This window comes from Botrytis sinoallii (genome assembly GCF_014898435.1).
Source record: "Botrytis sinoallii strain Bc 23 chromosome Unknown BSIN_009, whole genome shotgun sequence".
In the NCBI taxonomy this organism is placed as follows: Eukaryota; Fungi; Ascomycota; class Leotiomycetes; order Helotiales; family Sclerotiniaceae; genus Botrytis; species Botrytis sinoallii.
The window spans coordinates 1,712,587-1,727,404 of record NW_024066036.1 but is presented as its reverse complement, the minus strand read 5'-3'; the positions used below and the strand labels follow the sequence as shown (position 1 = coordinate 1,727,404).

At 42.5% G+C, this 14,818-nt stretch overlaps 2 protein-coding genes across 2 annotated transcripts; one reads left to right on the top strand and one right to left on the bottom strand.

The window, feature by feature from the left end:
- Positions 1-1,921: 1,921 nt before the first annotated feature.
- Positions 1,922-5,989, top strand: EAF02_006046 (uncharacterized protein; the record flags this gene model as incomplete). Its single annotated transcript, XM_038902094.1, has 4 exons — positions 1,922-1,958; positions 2,021-4,342; positions 4,516-5,194; positions 5,236-5,989. The coding sequence occupies 4 exons, from the start codon at positions 1,922-1,924 to the stop codon at positions 5,987-5,989; spliced, it is 3,792 nt and encodes a 1,263-aa protein (XP_038758311.1).
- A 1,945-nt stretch (positions 5,990-7,934) lies between these two features.
- On the bottom strand, positions 7,935-13,099 carry EAF02_006045 (uncharacterized protein). The gene is made up of 4 exons (XM_038902093.1): positions 12,605-13,099; positions 10,696-12,533; positions 9,588-10,632; positions 7,935-9,537 (listed from the first exon to the last, which is right to left on the bottom strand). Exons 3-4 carry the CDS (start codon positions 10,612-10,614, stop codon positions 8,303-8,305), a joined length of 2,262 nt encoding a protein of 753 aa, XP_038758310.1. The 5' UTR covers positions 10,615-10,632; positions 10,696-12,533; positions 12,605-13,099; the 3' UTR covers positions 7,935-8,302.
- Between the last annotated feature and the right edge of the window lie 1,719 nt (positions 13,100-14,818).

Below are 14,818 nucleotides of genomic sequence, written 5' to 3'. Positions count from 1 at the left end.
ATTCTACCTAAAGAGCTAGCTATGTAGGAAAGTAGTAGGCCTTATATAGGCACTACTGAAAGAGCTAGTCTCTTTCGCATTCGCTTAATCCCTTTGATACAGTAGCCATTGAATTGAAGTCATTCCTTTGAAGTGAATACCCTTGTTCACACAGTTTGGCCCAGATGCTTGAAGGTTAGGTTCACCATTTAGCCGTGAATTCGACATGAGATACAGCTGTATTTAGAATATATCGTCTAATAAGTGAAGGTCTTAATTCAGTGGCTACCTCAGCTACATATGGAAGCATGCTTGACTATTCTAGCTAATCACTCCTCGTAGATTTTTCCAAACAAGGAACCTGGCCAAGAAATACCCAATACAACCTCTATTATCACGTTGTGTTCTAGTGTTACGAGGTTATTTTTTTTTTTGAAAGAAGAAACTTTATTTAAAAAGAAATTCTAGGCTTTGAACGAGAGGAGAGAGTGAAGTGGCCGGAATATTGTAATGGTGGTACCCTTGATTGGAGTACAATGAGTGCTTTGGGGAAGGAATGGCGAAGGTGAAGCGAGGGGGTTTGGACAGGTTATAGGGAAGTGACAAAATATCAGGGGATATTCTATTGACACGGCGTCATCGACCGACGTAGCCGCAGCTTGCATAAACCTCACACGACATATGCATTATGCACATGGAGTGAAGATCCCGTTTTCTCGAAATAGAATCCTTCTTTTGTCGATGGCTGGCATTAGAAACTCTTCAAATATTCCGTAATTCAGTATTTCTTCACATAACCTCGCCCCCTTTCCCCAGTTGTATCTTACTTCCCTCCAGCTTAGCATGATGCATACCTATGGAAGAGAAAAAGATGTCACGTGAGATAGCGCCTGGACACTTTCGTCAGTCAGCTAAATTCCACTACTATGATACTTCGTCCCTTCTAGTACTTCGATGACCGCATACACTGGGAATGGATCTTAAAATCTCCTAAATTCATCATACATGCGGGATTTTACTTCACAGGAGGAACACTATTTAACGATGATGAATGATGCCTAGATGGGCGATTGATGGAACGTACAAGATTTAACAGGAAATTTTCTGATGTACACTCTCCCGGAAGAATGCAATGTAACATTGAAAGAATGGTATGATCAAGACGGCCAACATTGAGGCTCTTGTTATCAGCTGCTTCGATCAAACATTGTTTGGGGGTTTGTTATGCCTGGATTCTTTCTTAATCTCCAGCCACGTAATCGGTGAGCTGATTGGGTCAACAGCCTTGATATCTTTTCCCAGGCCTTGGATTCTATTGGCATGCAACTCAGTATAATGGTGACAAGACGCTCACCACTTGAAGCAGAGAGCCTTGGTCGAGTATATCTCTACCGCAAGACGGGAACTTGCTTCCACGCTGACAGGATGTTACAGGTTCTTGTAAGTTTTTGCAGAGAAACCAAGCGGCGAAAGCTGTATCTCTAAATCGGAAAATTTTCTAGCCAGATCGATAGTAGACTGCCCTCACACCGGGTCTCTCAGTTCCATTTATTCAGGGGCGCGATATATCAGGGAATTGGGTCGAGATTAAAAAGCTGACATGCAAGTCAGTGCCACGTTCTCAAGTTGACCGGTGCTGTTTCTTGAATCCAGATGTTCAGAGGAATAATTAGCCTTCTACAAAAGTGTTATGTAGGACCTAAGGGGTAGTTAACTAGCAAACCCGTATTTATGCACTACCAGGCTGAATCTGCAGTTATTGTAGTATATCGTGTAGCCGGCCGTCTGGGCTCGAATCCTACATACATCGTATCGCAAATCTAAACAGTCTCTTAAAGATAGCGAGGACTGGAAATGGCACTTTCGATAGCATACTTGATTGTGTTCTCTTTAGTTTCAACTTCTCCTTTCAATTCGATCTACGATCCTTTCACAAACTACAATGGCCGCGTTGACGTATGAATCCTCTGATTACCGAGGTAAGTTAGCGTTGTCTCAGTTTGTATTTTGAGAACATGCTAATGAGAATGTCATGTTAAAGTACGAAGTGCAAGAAGAGAGTCCGAACCAGCTGCAATTACAGGACAGTTGCCGATAACTTCGATTGACCTTGGTGACGAAATATTGAAAGTTCTGAAAAACAACCCTATTGGATTATCTCCAGAAGGGACTTACCTTCCAGACGAGGAATATGATAGACTGTTGAGGAAAGACAGGATACAAGCTGCCCTTGGTGGTGGCCGCAAAATTTTCCCCCTAGTCGAATACATTACTAGCCGCGCAAAAAAGACATTTGCGACATTGCTGCAGGTATTTTCTAATTCTGAAGATCGTCGCGATGTCATAGCCTCCCTAATGGAGAAAGAATTCAACGACAGGCTCTTGGAATCCTGCGAACTTGGTATGTTATACTTTCAACATAGGTTGTGGAACGAGAGAACAATTGACGATTTCAAAAATAAACGGCTGTCATTTATTATCCCCACGTTTGATATCAATGTATTCAAATATGAATTCGATAAAAAGCAAATTCTTCCGTTCACGGTTCTTGACGAAGCAAATACTCCGCCAAGAAGCGGCCATTTCAGCGAAGTCGAATGTGTGAAAATGTTGACTAGTAAGCAAAATAAAGTCAACGCTCCTGACAAGACAATGAGGGTCGCTTTGAAGAAATTGAAAAAAATTGGCGACCCTGGCTATAACATCCATAAAGAATGGGAGCGTGAGGCAAGAGCTCACCAACAGCTAAATTGTTCAAGTGACAACATCATTCAAGCTTTTGCCGCCTACCGCCAAATTGCGACAAACAGACAGCTCGACGAATACTATCTTGTACTTGAATGGGCCAATGGCGAAAGCCTCTTTGACTTCTGGGAGAGAAACCCTGAGCCACAAGTGGATTGTCCCGACGTTGGTAAGGTTCGGCGAAGGATCAAAGAAGTGGCGGAGCAGCTACATGGACTAGCGGAGGCTCTCGAAGCAATGCATTCTACTAGTGCTCGCACCCCTGGAAATAGCAGAAAGAATTCCATGTCAAACTCGCCTAAACTCCCATCAGAGAATACTGCAACCTGGGAGGAGGATACTTTTGATAACGGTAGACCATATGTGGATAGCTCTTCTTTGCCTACGTTCAATTTCGACTCCGAGGAAAACAGCGACAGCAATGCAACAATACCAAGCATCTTGGTTTCTTCTGACCCTGCAAGTTTAAGAGCAGCCGAAAATTCTGACTCGCTGAATTGGCGTCATGGGGATATCAAACCGGAGAATATATTACGTTTTACCACTGGCCAAAAAGATGATGAATTAGGGGTCCTAAAGCTCGCAGATCTGGGAAGAGCTCAACAACATCAATTTGTGACAAGCATGAGACATACTAAGGAGAAGGAACTTTGGAGAACACGATGGTACGAACCACCAGACCTTGAGAAGAAGAATCATGAGGAGGCTGAAGGCAAAATTTCACGCCTATTCGATATTTGGTCCATGGGATGTGTAATTTTTGAAGCCGTATTGTGGTTGCTATATGGACACGAGTCTCATAATGTCTTCTTGCGCGCGAATGGATTTCCCACAGGAGAGAAAGGTGCGACACCATATTGGCGGAAAAGAAGAGATGGAAGCTACGAATTGACGGAAGCTCTTACAGAGTGGATAGAACATATATTAGAGCACGACTTAGAACGCGATGGTATTATCGGTGATTTGATAAGATTGACGAGAGATAGATTGCTCAAGATTAAACTGCCTCCAAACTCTGACCTCTACGCCAAAGGTTTCCGTACAAACGCAAAAGATCTAAAGGAACAGCTTAACAGTATTCTTGATCGCGCTGGAGAAAAGAATTATTTGTTCAGTGGGAGGGATCGGACAAGCATGTCTCTACCCAATCTTACCAATTCGGCCACAAATAAAACATTACAATCTACAAGTGGTTCGTTATTGTCGGCTGAAGATGCAAGGGGAGTAAATGTCCCTATTGTTAAAGGACGGAGAACTGAGATAGCTCATCGGCGTGAGTATACCAGCAACATAAAAGACCAGTGGAAGACTACTCCTGAAGATCCTTCATTTGTTGAGTCGATATTAAAGGGCCGGAAATTCGGTTGTGACGAACCCGAATTGTGTACAGACTGCAATGATATCGACATTTCGTCACTGCATACGGAAACTTCTCACAATATGAATATACTGGAGACCAAATCAATAAAAAATGAGTGCGACCTCTGCGAAGTAATCAATACGGCAGCCAAAGATCACGGCATCAAGAGTCGTGATGGTATCCAGCAGATCTCATTAGTACGATCAGGCGATGATTTCCTTCTGAAAGGAACCAAGCGAAAGTTTCTTCGCCTGATTGGTAAGTATTGAGGTCTCGCGGTTTAGTAATTCTATTTAACAAAAGTATCAGAATCAAGGCAGGATACAACAGCTCCTTTGGCTGCACCGGAGCTAGCTTCACTGACCAGTAGTCGAGACCCCTCTCCTGCGGATCTTGACTCCTTATGAAACTACCAAGGGCGTGGCTTGAAGAATGTGATGAGAATCACAAAGACATTTGTGCACCCAAGGATACTCATATCCTCCCAACAAGGCTCATCAGTGTCGCAAACCTGAAGAAACCAAAGATCGTAGCGACGGCAGATCTCTCTCAGACTATTCTTCCAGAAAGTATTCGATACATTGCACTTTCTCATAGATGGGGGGGTATGCCTTATGAAGCGATGACAACGCAAAATATTCTCGAACAACGCCAGAAGAAAATCCCGATGGACGAGCTACCACTAAGCTTTAGGAACGCCATTGCAATTACGAGCGCACTGGGCTGTACCTATCTGTGGATCGATTCTCTGTGCATCATACAAGGTCCTGATGGTGATTTTGGTGAGGAGGCAGATAAGATGCAAACAACTTTTAACGGTGCGTACTGCATTTTGGCTGCTTGCAATGCCGAGAGTGCCAAGGTTGGCTTCTTAGAAAACCGAGAATCACGATCAAAATGTGTCAAGATCGGTGATGTCTTTGTCTCACCAATCACAATCGATTTTGAGCGGGATGTCCTTCACAGCCCCCTAGCCCGGCGTGGATGGGTTTTACAGGAACGCGCGTTGGCACGCAGAACTATTTACTTTACAGACAATCAGACCTATTGGGAGTGTGGTGAGGGAATTCGTTGCGAAACATTGGTAAAGCTCAAGAAGCTAGCTAGCCTGTTCATTAACAAAGTAGACTTGACTAATGCCTTCTCATTAGCGATAAGATAGCTTTCCTCCGTGACCCCAACTTTCCCGACTACACAATCCGACCATCAAGCACCGTCGGGGATCAAATCAAGCTTTTTATTGATTTGTTCCAGAGATATACCAGGCTAGAGTTTTCTCATCCGGAGGACCGTCCTATCGCAATTGATGGACTGATGGAGCGATTCACCATCGCATTCAAGACACGAAGCTTAGCAGGGCTTTTCAAAACATTCTGGGGCCGCTTTCTGCTTTGGCGACGGGCTGACAATACAAGACCGCTGAAAAAGATTCCAACTGGCACAAATTATCGGCGGACACCACCAACTTGGTCATGGATGGCTTTTGATGGCGCAATCACGTTCATCGAGCCTGTTGGCGGTCAAGTTTCTTGGAATGATGCTGGAGTGAAACTACCATTTGCTAATCTTACCGGCTATCAAACTTCATGGCTTCGAACAAGCTGCGAGAATAATAGTGTGGCTATCCAAGCCAAAATATTTGACTTCAATATACCTGCAAATGCTAGCAGAAATGAGGCATGTATATACTATGATGACTCAACAATTGTTACAGCAAAATGTGTACTTGTTGGTACTGACAAATATCATGTCAATGATGCAAGCATGAAGAAACATTACGTTTTGATCGTCAAGCCACTCTCAGACATCCTCAGTACGACATCTTACGAACGTTGCGGCGTTGGATACATACTAGGCAAGTATATCCGCTTGGGCGAACCTTCTGTTTATGTGCCAATCGAGTAGTTTCAGTTTATATATAAACCAGGTCGAGGAGGTCTCTAGCACATGGGAGGCTACAAAATTAGAATGTTTTTTTTTTGGATATAGGGCTCTGCAGATCTTATTCAACTGTACACAGCGGCTAAATAATGTATGATGTGCCATCAAAATTTTCTTGCTATTCACATCTGGATAAACGATGCAGTGTTTGGAAATGTGATTAGATAGCAAATGATTGCAACAGCGATAATCAAACTCGCACCTAGCCTGACCGATCGTGTTCTTCAAGTGGAGTTAGCCTATGTCAAAACAGGTGAGGTTGATGGTGGAAGTATCCGGCATCTTTTTTTCTGAATATGTTGAGGGTATTAGTTCCCGCGACCGTTTCTCAAGTGTATCCCGATTGACATAGAGTCATTTGATATCTTTCTTTATTATATGTTTTATTCTCAGTGAATCTACATCACTAATTACATCTATATAAAACAAAATTCCCATTTCACATAATCGAGACCATAAGGGATTCAACGTAGCGATCTGGTTCATTTATATCTCGCAGTCGCCATCATGATTAAACACATATACACGTAATCATAACAGACGCATAAAGGATAATAAATCTAGTTTTCAAACGACTATAAGCAAAGTCCCGCTGATATGCAACTGTATCTAGCAGATACATATCTAATTCCAAAGATGACTCAATATATCTCTTGAAACACACTTATCTGTGACTACACAGCTGTTATAGAAACCGTGTATTGACCGACATGTGAATAAAGAGTGTAAATGAAATATAAAAAAATCTTCTATCCTATCATGCACCCTTATTGATCTACCTCTAAAAAAACATACCATTGAATTGCAGCGAAAAAAAAAACATCTTCCTGAAGCAACCAAGCAATCTATACAAATACTCTACTCTCCCATATTAACAACCACAGCAATACAACCCACCCCTACCTCTATACAAATACAAACACCAACCTCACATTCCAAAAATTCATCAACCAAACTCCTCTACCCTACCCATCTATCCATCTATATATCCATCCATCTATCCATTCATCTCTTTCTAATCCTAACTCTGATCTACTCATCAGGATTAAATTGCCAATACAAAACACCCCAAACAACAAAGAAATATTATATCAAAATAATATTCTTTCAATAATTATAAGTTATAAGCTATAAGTTATAATCGTAACTCATAATTTATAATCCGTAACTCATGATTTATCTGTTGAAGTACTCAAGCACTCAGCATTCAAGCACCGAAATAACTATTTATCCATATATCCATCTCAAAATCTCAAAATCTCAAAAAACGAATAATCATGCTTCTCATATCACATCACACATCATATCATATCACATCACACATCACACATCACATCACATCACATCACACATCATAAACATCAACATCACAAAATCAAGATAAATCTCCCCTATCACCTCCAACCCCCCCTTCCAACTCCCTCCCTCCCTTCCAACTTCCCAACTCCCAACTTCCCAACTCCCAACTTCCCAACTCCCAACTTCCCAACTCCCAACTTCCCAACACAAATCATCATACAAAAACCCCAAAACCCCAAAACCCCAAACAATAAATGAAATTCCTCCTTCCCACAAGTAAAACGCATCCATCCCCTCTTTCCCCTCCCCCCCTCTCATACGAACATCCCACCAACAAAATAATTAACAAACGTCAGCAGTCAAAACAGCAAAAATCAAAAGATTTCAGAGATGCAACAGTATTTTTTTCTAAAAAAAAAAAACCAAGAGTTCGAGAGAATAAAATCATAAATGCAAGTAAGTAAATTAAATAAGCTTTCATTCCCATGTCGATTCCACTTATAGCGAAAACGAAGAGAACCAACCGAGTTGATGAATACAATATACTTTTCCCATCCAATGCATTCATGCATCACACCATGCATTCTCTAACCCCTCCCTCCCTCTCTCATCCTCCTCATAATCATCCTACATGTATATCATAAAAAGTCCCCCAGCCATCTTCGATCCATGAGCCACGCAAACAATTAATCAAAAAAGCAAACAGATAAATAAATAAACAAACAAAACAAGCTAAAACATTCATCCTAGCCTGCTAGCCACTCCCTACGCCATAAGCTACCAGAGCAAGCAACCCTTTCCATTCCATTCCGTACACATCTCCATCCCGATCTAAGCCCGAACAATAGTAGCAAGAATTGAAAACTCCAAGAAAAATTCCCTAGATACAATTGAAAAGTATGAAATGAAAGATAGATCGAATATTAAAGAGGTAACCCATTAGCTCATCCTTCATAATGAGACCTTGCAGAATTTATGTTAACCTTCATGTGGCGGATAAAGACCACGAATAACTCTCGCCGGATTTCCACAAACCACTGTGTAAGGTGGAACATCTCTTGTGACAATCGAGCCCGCTCCCACTGTACTACCCTTCCCGATAGTCCTACCCGGTAAAATTGTTACGCCACCACCAATCCAACAATCCTCTTGAATGATGATTTTCCTTCCCAGATTTGGTCCTCGGGATCCAAGTCTTCTCTTCGGGTCAATGTGTAGCGTGGCGGTATAGAGATTAACATTTGGTCCAATATTGCAACGATCACCAATCTTAACCTCGCAAGTATCAAGAATTGTGCAGTTCTTTCCAATCGCAACATCTTGTCCAATGCTAATATTGTACCCGTAATCGCAAGTAAATGGAGCTTCGACGACCACATTATCGCCGACTTTACCAACAGGAGTGACAGGCGTAGCTTGGGTGGGAGAAATGACATGATCGCGTGGTTGAAGGATATCACGGAATTGACGAGCTCGTTCTTCGGGTGATACACCATTATTAGGATTTGTGCTATTGTTGAAACGCCAACAAGCTGTATTGCAACGTTCACGCTCAAGAACTAGTTCTTTATCAAATGGAAAGTAATGACGGCCAGCTAACATTTCTTCCTTTTGAGTTCTTTGTCGACTTGCAGGATGAGAAAGTGCTAGTTGTGCGGCAACCTGGGCGCTGCTATGGGGGCTATCGGGGTGAATCTGATGATTGAGTAGATTTGGAAGAGCCGAAGTAGGCTCACGAGCAGAATGCGGTGTTCCAGTATCCGGCTCTGTTCTTGGCTCTTGCCTGGAAAGATCATGGAGAGGTCCAACGCGCGGATACTCACTCTTGTAACGATCTGGATGGGCACTATTTGCACTCACAGGAGTGGGCGTTTGTTGGATTCCATAACCTGATGCAGATATTCGATTGTTCTCCGGGCTTGTGATGGAAGCACTAGGTAGGGTAGTTGCGCTTGCTTGATCGTCTGCATCTGTGATAGCTCTGCTATGAGGATCTACACGTAAGCTTTGGCCGCGATATCCAGGTAATGGTTCCCTTCGAGTTGGAATTCCAGGTTGATTTCCGTATGGTGATGGCTGCGTGTATGAAGAAGGGCTCTCGTATTCGGTTTTGGATTGTAATGGAACTGGAGTTTGTTTCATTTCGACCTTTGGATAGGAACCTCGTTGTTGATATCCAGAACAGACAAACCCACCACGGAGACAATTGTTACCTATATCAGATGTCAGTAGAATTCGACGAAACATTGTAAGATTAATTTACATTCTGGCCTGGATTCATCGCACTTCTTCTTTCGCCTTCTGCATGTCATACAGCCTGTCTTGGTTCTATTACTGAAATTTCTTTTCCGTTTTTTGAGATCTGATTGTGCAGACAATTCCCGTCTCTCTTGGCTGTATGCAGATTGTGGATCAGCATATCGATTATCATCCCCAGAAAGTGTACGACGATCGTACTCATGCTGCTGCGCATCCAGATTTTGAGATGCTCTTTGTAATACCTCTCCAATATGCTCATCGGAAGCAACTTGGGGATGCTGGGGATAATGACGACTATGCCATAAGTCATTCGAAGGTGTATCCCGAGCTGAGTCGGTTGCCGACATAAATTGTCTGTACTGTGAATCTGCGCTGTACGTCTCTCTGGAATCTAAATGAGGTTGAGATTTTGCTCGAACACTTCCATCATCTCTGATCCCATCAGATTCGGTAGTCGCCGTGGTTGGTGTCGCTTTTGTTGAATTTGGTAGGGCATGGCTGTGGTATGAATTTGCGGATGATGAACCTTGATCCATTGAACCAGATCTTTTACGTTTGTGAGAATTGTCGTCGGAATAATGATTTGAATTTTGGCTCGTATTCATTTGGCGATCAGGCAGATGAGTACGTTCTCCATTTTTTGAAGAAGACCAGTCTTGATCCTGAGTTGTTGTGATGGTCAATTTCTCATGACCTGGAGGTGAAATTCTAGGTTGTCCATTTGGCCTCTCATCGGAGCCCCTCCTTGCAACACCGTTTCCATTTACTCCAGTGCTAGTAACATTTCCATTTCCATTGGTCGTAGGCGAAGTTTCATTCTGATTTCTACCATTGACTGCTGTGAATCTAGCCGTCGGCGATTCCGCGTGTTTCTCTGTACCTTCTGGAGTCGCCATTTGAACTACTATATTTTGAGTGATTTCTATTCCTTCTTCACTGCTCGAGTTAACCACCAAAATTTCTCTAGCTAAATTCACAAGCTCCTGGGTTTCAAGAGGACTATTTTCTGTATTCATGGTGTTAGGCGCCATCCTTTAAGTTGATTTACCCTATTGCGACAATGAAGGTTTTAGAAACAAAAGAAAAAATATCTCTTCGGCGGTTAAACGTACAGTATTAAGTGTTTGATAATGGGAATATTCCAATGTGATGAGCTTTCTTGAATAAAATTCGGATGGAGATCACGTTTCTTCCTAAAATAGCAGACGCGCGCTTTCCAATTCAAATGGTAAATCTCGAAAGGTCGATTGATCCAGTTACCCTTCCATTCGTTGGTTTCCGGCTTCTTTTTTTGAGTAACTATGATTAAACTCAAATCGAAGGGTTGGAATCGTTGAGCTACTTGTTGCCGGAAAACCACTTTTCAGCAAGACCAAACTCGTGACCTTATCGACGTCGTTCCCCTTGGCCGAGCTGAGATGCGCTGAGAAATGTGGAGACCAGATGATGTGTAAAGACCAAACACCACGAAATCTTTGGATTGATGATGATTGCGATAGTTATTTTGAGGATCCTTCACTGTCTCGTCGGCATTAATTTCTTTTTGGTGCGGTGAACAGTATACGATATCGACGGGAATCGGTCAGTTTGAATTCGTGATATACTTTCAGGATTCGGAAAGGCCGATTGAATGATTACAATGGATTATTGTTGACTGAAGGATGTATTGCCCTCCTGATCAGATTGTCGCCCGAGGTGAATTCGGGTCAAATTAGTAGTAAATTCAATCAATTGGTGTGCAAATGATTGGAGTAGGTGATGCTATCTCTTTTTTCAGCCAAGGAAATGTAGAAAGAACTCGACTTCATTCACGTGTACTTTGAAGTGATTTTTCTTTCTTGTCTCTCGATGAGATGTAGTTTCCAATGAATGAGAGATTGGTCCAGCCGAATCGTGTATGATTATAATGATGATGATGATGGTGATGATGATTGATTGATTGCTGATTGATGTCTTTGCCTCATGGATGATGGATCGTGTTCCTTGAGCTTGATTGAGAATGGAGAGGTAACACCAAATGATTGTAAAGATGGTTGCTCGTCGGTAACGATGTAATTAAAACTTCGCCTTCTGCCTTTCGCCGTACAAGATCGAAGATGAGGAGACGATAGTTCGTATAGTATGGGATGTTCGTATGGTATGATTTGATTTGGATGGATGGATGGATGTATGTCGTCAATGAAAATCGTCAAGTTCCTTAAAATAGAAAAATTGAATCGGAAATAGACTTTTGGATACAAATGGCGGGATATTTTTATGGGAATAGATGACAAAAAGCGTTTCGTCTTTTCTCACGTCCTTCTTTATTTTTTTGATGAATCTTTTTGACCCAGTGGAATGGTAACGAAGGGACGCAAAGAATCAAAAGAGTTATGGCTGTTGGGGTAGTGGGAATATATTGAGCAGCGTCTGTTCTGTACTACAAATCGTCATGGGTTGATTAAAGTGGGCATTGTTAATTGTCTAGTGTCTCTTCTTTCTACCATGTTCCGCGTTTAGCTCGGTAAGATGGAAATCCTCGGCGGTTGGAGATTCAGCTTGGGTGCATGAGTGGTGAGTGGTGAGTGGTGGATGGTGGATGCGAATCGAATGCGAATGAGAGGGGGAAATAGAAGTGGGAGAGAGTGAAAAGAAAAGAGGAAGAGGGGAAGAGAAAAAGCAAAGGTGGAGGGGACAGAAAGTACGATTATATATGAAGTCGAGTAAGGTTATTTGGTGTGAAGTTTTTCAAGATGTGAGAGTTGTGAGTTATGAGTTGTGAGTCGAGAGTACCTAGGTAGGTATATCTAGGAGATGATAGCAGAGGCAATACTCGTAGATGTCACCTGAATTGCTGTAGAAGGAAGACACAGTAAATCTCTCTCTCTCTCTCTCTCTCCCTCCCTCTCTCTCTCTCTTTCTTTCTCTCCCTCGGACATTCAGCCGGTAACCTCAATTGATTCCAGATGATCTAAAAGTACCTACATTTCAATACTTCTAATCAACACCATCAGAAATTGATTGAAGAACATACATACATACATTGATTTGATTTATAAATACTTTCCTCGGCCCAAAAAATGACCCAAATTGAGGTATCATTGATATGGATTTAAATGTTGTGAATTCGAGCCTCATTCGCCGCCATTAGACACCAAACAATCTCTTTGTTGTCATCAATTCAATTCCGTTAGATTATCACCGTTCGGGCGCCAGCACTTTTGATTTCGTGCAGGATGATTGTTTGTATTTATTGATTCGAGATGTCGTTTTTGTACTTCTTGCCCACAATTGCAAACACTGATATTAATCCTCTAAGGTTAGACTACGAATACTATTGCACTCAAACATCCTATACAACCGACACAATCGACACCGAAAGTTTGGAAGCGTTGCTCGTGGTGACTTGGAAAGTTGACAAGTCGGTAGGTAGGCAGTGCTATTATCAATAGTATCCAATAATCACATTGAATGCATGAGAGATATTTCCGAATCCACCGGCTTGGGAATTTAGATATATTTAGCCTTGTTAGCAAAATGATCCAAGGACTACCTAATATCCGCTGGCACGTCGATGCATTGTTGGGGTGATTCGGAAAGATGGAAAGTTCTTCCCCCCTCCTCCCCCTTCCAATGAATCCAATGACGGTGTCGGGCTACCTAGTCTTCTTGCCCAAGACTAGGACAAAATGCTCAGTATCGGAGATGGTAAGGCTCAACACGCTCAATGATTGATTAACTTGTAAAAGATTACAAACAAAGAAAATGATGATACAAGAACTAGGACCACTTTGGGCCATTTGCTCTGGATCGGAGTGAGCTGAGCGGCTGCTCGCTTTTGCGCGACGATAAAACCCTTGTGCTGTGCTTCCTATTGGCTGCGTCTCAATCAACCTACTTCGGCGTCTATCTCGATTAGGCAAGGTTGTATTAATTTCGAGGATGCACAAACCCAGTTTGGCAACTGGTCAATGAGATTACACAATAAATACACTCACTAGGTAGGTAAACTTCGAACACGTTTCCTAATCAAGTAAACCTCTTTCATCAAATTTACATTCATCCAAGAACCCCAAGACTCACAGAGCCCCAAGAGGAACGAATCATCGAGGCTGTGTCATGATACATTCGCGTCACGTTGCGTTTTCGTCTGTAACGCAGCGATCGACGCAATATTTCTTCCTCTTTTTCATTGGCAACTCCGGTTCATCTGGTTCATATCCAAGTAATCCTTTAGCGCGTTCGCCAACGTGAGACTTTCTCAAGCCTTAATGGTCGGCCGGCCAAAAAATCGGCCTGACAGGACTTACGGTACTCGATGATAGGATTTACATTGACCCCCAAAAGAGACCCAAGGAAAACTAAAAGGTCTCCAATCACATTTCTTTACTCGACTTGCTTAGCTGGAATTGTTCTGCCGCAATGTTCAAACCTTGTCACCAAAGTCGCTAGAAATGTCATTCATTCACCCAAGCCGGGAACGCGCATAAAATCATCTTCTGGCGCACAGCACAATATAAAAAAAACGGGGGTGAGATGATCCGGATGGATTACACGAAAGAGACAAGACTTATGATATGTAGGTATGTGCCAATTCGTCGGCACGATTTGATGACTTGCTGACTTTCCCACTCTTACAAGATTATCGGGGCATGTTTTCCCCTCTCTTCCCCCTGAACTTTGTCGCCCGTACATAGTCCCCAGTCCATCCGTCGACTGCGTCTGTATGAAACAAAGGTCCGAAGGGATCATTAACAAGGATGATCGTACAGGAATAAATTGTCAGGATCATCAAGGTCCGTCCGGCGTACCAGGATTAATTGAACTCGACTCTTTCTTCACACCTGCTAGTGAAAATTGTAGCCTTAGATAATTCGATAGAGGTCGACCCAAAGTGGGAATGTTCAGGACAGGATACAATATATGAAGGAGTATAGACAGCTTCCAAGAATATCAGGTTCCTTAGAATGTCACAATAATTTGGTAATTCTTCGGTGGCACAAGAGGCACAGAACTCTAAAAAGAGTCTGGAATCTACAATGAGATTGGACCAAGTTCAAAACCAATCGAATTGGTCAGGCAGAGTTGACCCGCTTGAAGCGTTAACATGGACATCATTTTAGGTTACGTTGCCGAGCGTGCGTCTATACGAAGTAACTTTCATTTGCTTGAAGCGCTGAATAGATCCTGGGCAAGAAGGTCTCAGAAACGGCCACACTAGAGTCGATCACAGATAGCGTGCATCAATATCATGTC